General features: G+C 50.8%; 1 protein-coding gene across 1 annotated transcript; it reads right to left on the minus strand.

Moving 5' to 3' along the window:
* Positions 1-1,302: 1,302 nt before the first annotated feature.
* On the minus strand, positions 1,303-5,576 carry LOC127339528 (early nodulin-like protein 14). Its single transcript, XM_071827289.1, has 3 exons — positions 5,079-5,576; positions 4,408-4,992; positions 1,303-1,310 (listed from the first exon to the last, which is right to left on the minus strand). The coding sequence occupies exons 1-3, from the start codon at positions 5,263-5,265 to the stop codon at positions 1,303-1,305; spliced, it is 780 nt and encodes a 259-aa protein (XP_071683390.1). The 5' UTR covers positions 5,266-5,576.
* Positions 5,577-6,871: the final 1,295 nt, after the last annotated feature.

Here is a 6,871-nt window from a genome sequence, read left to right on the forward strand (position 1 = left end):
TCTTAGAGGTTCACTCTGCAATCGACGTGATGCACGTGACGAAAAAATTTTGCGTGAACCTGCTAAACTTCTTGGGCGTGTATGGGAAGACAAAAGATACACCTGATGCACGGCAGGACCAGCAAAGTATCCACGAAGGAAACAACCTGAATCCAGAGAAGTATCAAGGTCCTGCCAGCTATGCTCTTACCAAAGAGGAGAAGGAGATCTTTTTTGAAGTCTGAGTAGCATCAAGGTCCCGTCGGCTTCTCGTCGAATATAAAGGGAATAATAAACATGTCGGAGAAAAAGTTTCAAAACCTAAAGTCTCATGACTGCCACGTGATTATGACACAATTACTTCCGGTTGCATTGAGGGCTTCTGCCGGAAAATGTTCGAGTACCCATTGTGAAGCTATGTGCGTTCCTCAATGCAATTTCTCAGAAGGTGATCAATCCACTTACTCTACAAAATTTACAGAAGGATGTGGTCCAATGTCTAGTCAGCTTCGAGTTGGTGTTCCCACCATCCTTCTTCAATATTATGACACATCTCCTAGTTCACCTGGTCGAAGAGATTGGCGTTCTCGGTCCTGTATTTCTACACAACATGTTCCCCTTTGAGAGATTCATGGGAGTTTTAAAGAAGTACGTTCATAACCGTGCTAGGCCAGAAGGAAGCATCTCCAAGGGCTATGGAACAGAGGAGGTCATTGAGTTTTGTGTTGACTTTATTCCTGACCTTAAGCCGATCGGTGTTCCTGAATCGTGCTATGAGGGGAGACTGCGTGGAAAAGGCACGCTAGGAAAGAAATCAGCAACGTGTATGGACGGACATTCTTTCACTCAAGCACACTACGAGTTCTACATAATTCCATCTTGGTGGCTCCGTACAAAGAGGAACACAAGGAGATCTTACGCTCTAAATACCGAGCAACGTGAAGATTGGATTGATGGAGAACAAATGAAGCATTTCGGCGGTTGGTTGCAAACACGTCTCATGAATGTCACCGATGACGAGCAGCTGTACTTGTTGGCCAAGCAACCATCTTCTACTATATCGACTTTTCAAGGGTACGAGATTAATGGGAACACATTTTACACTTTCGCCCAAGACAAAAAGAGCACCAACCAAAACAGTGGTGTCCGCTTTGATGCAGAAGATGGCAATGGGAACAAGGTCACATATTATGGGTACATAGAGGAGATATGGGAACTTGACTATGGACCTAATTTCAAGGTCCCTTTGTTCCGGTGTAAATGGTTCAACTTTGAAAGACGGGGTGCAGGTAGACCCGCGATGCGGAATGACTACGGTGGATTTCAAGAATCTTGGGTACGACACCGAACCATTCGTCCTAGCCGGTGAAGTGGCTCAGGTTTTTTATGTGAAGGATATGTCTAGCAAACCGAAAAAAAGAAAAGAAAGGCAAGACGACACATCATACGATGAGCCAAAGCGGCACATAGTTCTTTCAGAAAAAGAAACATCGTGGGAGTAGAGGACAAGACAGACATGTCGAGAAGATTATAATAAGTTTGACGATATTCCACCCTTCAAGGTAAAAATTGACCCAAGCATCATCTTAAACAATGAAGATTGTCCATGGTTGCGTCGCGATAAGAAGAAAGGGAAACGGGCGAAGAAAACTCAGAAGACTAGAGGAGATGGAGTATAACTTGTGTATCTCAATATGGAAATCACTTTTGTGTAATGATGTTACTGTATGTAAGATATTAACAATGGAGATGGTTGGCTTGTTTTACTAGTTAAGTCACGGGCTTGCAGGGAAATTTTTCCGAGGCGGAACTTCCGAATATGCCATATATAGGGCATGTGCACCAAGGGCATATTCGAGAAGTTCCGCCACGGGAGATTTCCCAACCCTTTCTGCAACATTGTTAGAGGAGATGGAGTCTTCCACGGGCTTGCAGGAAAAAAATTCCGAGGCGGAACTTCCGAAGATGCCATATGGCGTGTGCACCAAGGGCATCTTCGACAAGTTCCGCCACGGGAGATTTCCCAACCCTTTCCCCAACATTGTTAGAGGAGATGGAGTCTTCCACGGGCTTGCAGGGAAATTTTTCCGAGGCGGAACTTCCGAAGATGCCATAGGGCGTGTGCACCAAGGGCATCTTCGACAAGTTCCGCCACGGGAGATTTCCCAACCCTTTCCTCAACATTGTTAGAGGAGATGGAGTCTTCCACGGGCTTGCAGGGAAATTTTTCCGAGGCGGAACTTCCGAAGATGCCATAGGGCGTGTGCACCAAGGGCATCTTCGACAAGTTCCGCCACGGGAGATTTCCCAACCCTTTCCTCCATCCATGGTGATGAAACTCTCCATCCATGTTGGCTTGTTGAGCTGCTTCCCATGGTGTATCGATGCTCCTTTTATAGGCAGAGCGTCCTTATCCTGCCGACAGCTTTAGTACCGGTTGCAGACACGAACCGGTACTAAAGGTTACCCACGCGTCCTTATCCCACCGACAGGGCGTCGTGCGCTACATACTTTATCTCATCGAGCAGGGCGTCCTTATCCCGCCGACAGCTTTAGTACCGGTTGCACCCACCAACCGGTACTAAAGGTTACCCACGCGTCCTTATCCCACCGACAGGGCGTCGTGCGCTACATACTTTATCTCATCGAGCAGGGCGTCCTTATCCTGCCGACAGCTTTAGTACCGGTTGCACCCACCAACCGGTACTAAAGGTTTGCCTCGATCTGTCTTCCCGCCTATTTTCTTCCCGCGCTTTCCACCGGTTCCCGCCTCTGTCTTCCCGCCTATTTTCTTCCCGCGCTTTCCACCGGTTCCCGCCTCCGTCCTCCCGCCATTTTTTCACTATATATATGTTGGCTTGGCCACCATTTACATATCACATCTAGACTCATATCTGCAAACCTCATCACCAGGTCACATGGCTTCCATCGTATCTCTAACCCTCCGGGAGGCGGAGGCGCTTTGCGCGTCGAACTACCCCTGCCCGCCGGGCTACCGCGTCCCTACCGGCTGGTTGCTGAGCGTCGGAGGCGTACCGGTCCCTCCTGTCCCTCTAGGTGTGGCGCGCGAGATGGCCATCACGAACCACTACTACTTCGAGCTCACGCCAGAGCAGCGGAGGAATCCCCAGTGGCATCCCGACTACAGCCCGACTTGGGAAAGCTTCTTCATCAATCGGCGTGAGAGGGCGCTTGCCAGGCACGAGGAGGGTGGCCCGCCTCCTCCGAACTTCAACGAGGCCGGCCGTCGGCTGTGGTGGCGCGGCCGGACTCTCCAGGGCGTCATGGCCTACCGTGGCCCCCGCCTGCGCTACCCTCAGTCCCAGCCCACGCGTGCTCACCCGCCGACGTTCGAGTACCGCGACCCCGATGCCAGCGACGATGATGACGGCGACTACGACGACTACAGTGGCGACTACTACAGGGCTAGGCACGAGTATGACTGAATGACTCCAACAGTAGAATTTGGCCATGTATCTTTAATTTTTAGTTAAGCTATGTACTTTTAATTCGAGTTCACTCGTAATAAAATTTAATTCCCGCCCTTTCTTTCCCGCCTTTTTTCTCCCACGCGCGGCGTCGTGGCGGGAAAGTTTCCCGCGCGACGTCGTACGTGGCGGGAAACTTTCCCGCGAGGACGGCGTCGTGGCGGGAGTAAAGAAAACAAATAGAAAAGAAATATAAAAGAAAAGGAAAGAAAAGAAATAGAAAATAAAAAGAAAAGCAATAGAAAATAATAAAAATAAAAGAAATAGAAAATAAAAGAAAAGAAAAAGAAACAGAAAAGTAAAAAAGAAACAGAAAAGAAAAAAAGAAATAAAAAAAAGGAAAGAAATGAAATGAAATAGAAAAGAAAAAGAAAAAGAAAAGCAATAGAAAACAATAAAAAGAAAAAAAATAGAAAATAAAAGAAAAAGAAACAGAAAAGTAAAAAGAAACAGAAAAGTAAAAGAAATAGAAAAGAAAAGGAAAGAAAAGAAATAGAAAAGAAATAGAAAAGCAATAGAAAATAATAAAAAGAAAAGAAATAGAAAATAAAAGAAAAAGAAACAGAAAAGTAAAAAAGAAACAGAAAAGTAAAAAAGAAACAGAAAAGTAAAAAAGAAACAGAAAAGATAAAAAGAAAAAGAAAAACTAAAAAAAAGATTTGGTACCGGTTGGTGCCACCAACCGGTACGAAAGGTCTTTCGTACCGGTTGGTGCCACCAACCGGTACCAAAGGCCCTCTCCCCTGTGTTATCACTTAGGCGTGGCAAAACTTCGCCAAATCAACAGCTCCTCCGCGCGCAGACAGGCCCGAGCTCGCCGTCGCCCGCGTCGTCGCCCGCAGCTCTTGCCGTAGCCGCCGCCGTCGCCATCGCCGAAGCTCCACGCGCCGCCGCCGTCGTCGTTGCCCGCAGCAGCGAGGCCACCGTCGCGCGCAGCAACAGGCCGGGTCGCCGTCGTCGCCGCGTCGCCCGCCGCTCTCCACCTCTCCCCGCGCCGCAACCGAGGTGAGCACCCTCCTCTCCCTCCCTCGCCTCGCCTCCCACGGCCGCCGCGCCTCGCCGGGAGGAGCCCGCGCGCGCGTCGACTGCCGCGCCGCTGTCGCCGCCGGCCTTCCCTCACGCACGCCCGCAGCCTGCTCGACGAAATGCCGCTCCGCCACGAACCCCAGCGGCTGCGACAGCACATCGCCGACTGACGCGCGAACCGACGCCGCGGCGGCGCTGGTCTTCCCGTCGCCGGCCTTCACAGCTCCCGACCCGGACCCCGGCCTCGTGGAGGCGGCGGGGGCATCCGCCGGGGAGGAGGAGGCGTCGTCGTGCTGCGCCATGACGCGCACCGTGAGCCTCTGCCCGGCGTCGCAGTGCCCCGGCGCGCCGCTGATGAAGTAGAGGGGGCCGCTCCGCTCGAGCCGGAGCCTGGCCTCCTCGCCGCCGTCCAGCCGGAGGGCCGGCCGGTCGCCGCGGCACACCTTGTAGTCGTCGCGGGTCACCACCAGCACCGAGTCGTTCTTCGCGTACCTGAAGTCTGCAAGCCAAATGGACGGAACGGCCGACGTTATAATGGAGAATGCGAGCACGACCTTGATGGTTGCGTGCGTAGGTGGTGCTTACAGAGGAGGTCTCCGACGTGGAAGCGGCTCCTGCTGGCCCAGTGGTTGTAGGTCTCCTCGCCGGGCGCCGGCTGCCTCCACCCCCTGGCGTCACCGCCGACGGTGAGCACCCGCGGCGAGGACGCGGAGACGGAGGCGAGAATTGCGCAAGCAGCGACGACAGCCGATAGGAGGAAGGTGGTGGCCATGGCGATTCTTGGCGCGCGAGTGGGTTCGTCTACCTCTTGAGCTCTGTACGGCCGGGGAGGAGGCGATCGAGGAGCTTATATAGCGGCAGGGAGGTGGGCAGCGTACGTGGGTGAGGTGCGGGGCGGTTTTGTGACGAGACGTGGCGGGATCGGAGGCCGTTGATGGGGGTGAAGGTGGGGATTTGGACGGCGGCGAGCGTGCGTGAGATTGGTGAGAGTTATATGATCAGCACCGTGTCCGTGGCCGTGGCGGTCCGTTAGGGTTTTTTTTGCTTTCTTCATTTCAATTGTTATCCATCTAGCAATCTGTTATATGATCATGACATGATGAATGAAATACAATTGCTTTCTTAATTTTGCAGTGACATTGAGGTATGGAGGACGGCACCTTCGTCCGAGATGAGGAGGGGGAAGAAGCGGTGCAGCAATTGATATATGAGAGTGCCCGTGGTCCGGAACCCGACGATGGAGATGACAACGATTTCCAAGACTTTCTGAATGATTTCGGCGAGGGACTTGAGTCTGAACAAATTAGAAGAGACAACGAAGTGTCCATCACAAACTCCGGCGAGGTGTATATCTATGTATCAATTAGTCTATATGTTCATCCCTAGATGCATTCATTTATTTGTATTGCACTTATTAACGAATATTTTTTTCTTTTAGCCTTCTGGATCATCGAGCAAGTCTGTTAGATCAAAACGAGGCCCGACGCGGGTGCTAAAGGGCGAGGGCAGGTTAGCCCTCACGGCATTCAAGGATAATGGTGAACCAGTGCAGCCCAAGGAGTTTTGCCGCAAATTTACAAGTCAATCCGGAGTTATTGTTAGGGACCATGTACCGATCAGCATTCAAGAGTGGCATAAGCCGAAGAACCCGGAGAGTGGTGCTAGTTATGTCAACGACACGATGAAAAAATTTCTTTGGGACACGCTACTGACAAAGTTCAGCCTACCGGAAGACATGACGGAAGGCCAGAAGAATAAAGTCAAGGAATGGACATGGAAGAAGATGGCCATACAATTCCAGACCTTCAAGAAAAATTTATGGGACAAATATAAGAATGAAGATCCAGTATTCGATGATAATCTAGTGAAGATAAAAGATCACTGGGCCGCATTTAAGGAGTATAAGCAATCGTCTACTTTTGTGTCCCGATCGAAGAAAAATACCGAAAATGCTGCAAAGAAGAAACTTCCGCATCATTTGGGGTCAGGTGGCTACAAGAGTGCCATTCCGAAGTGGACAGCATTTGAGAATAAACTGATTGATCATGGAATCACTCCACAGACATGGGACTGGCCCGAACGGTCCAAGTTCTGGTTGTTCGCTCATGGGGCAGGGTTGGACCCAAAAACAGGGCTGATCGTTGCGAAGGGAAAATGGAAGGAAAAAATTGAGGCAATTGTACCGAAGCTTGTAGATGCAATTGAAAAGGTCAGAAAGGGAGAGTACATTCCCGATCGAGAGAATGACGAGCTGACACTCGCTCTGGGGAACCACGAACATGTTGGACGGGTACGAGCTCGCCTGGTCTCACCATGAAGGAAGCGTGGCCGGACAGCGCTGACACTTATAGAAGCCGTTCGCGAAAGAAGAAGAAGGA

The sequence above is a fragment of the Lolium perenne genome, chromosome 3 (assembly GCF_019359855.2).
Source record: "Lolium perenne isolate Kyuss_39 chromosome 3, Kyuss_2.0, whole genome shotgun sequence".
Taxonomy (NCBI): domain Eukaryota; kingdom Viridiplantae; phylum Streptophyta; class Magnoliopsida; order Poales; family Poaceae; genus Lolium; species Lolium perenne.

What these genes read in the sequence shown, in the direction of transcription:
- LOC127339528 (XM_071827289.1), bottom strand. Translation starts at nt 5,265, where the DNA reads ATGGCCACCACCTTCCTCCTATCGGCTGTCGTCGCTGCTTGCGCAATT. An exon ending in CCACGTCGGAGACCTCCTCT is followed by an intron (nt 4,993 to 5,078) that starts GTAAGCACCACC and finishes TTTGGCTTGCAG; the next exon opens with ACTTCAGGTACGCGAAGAAC.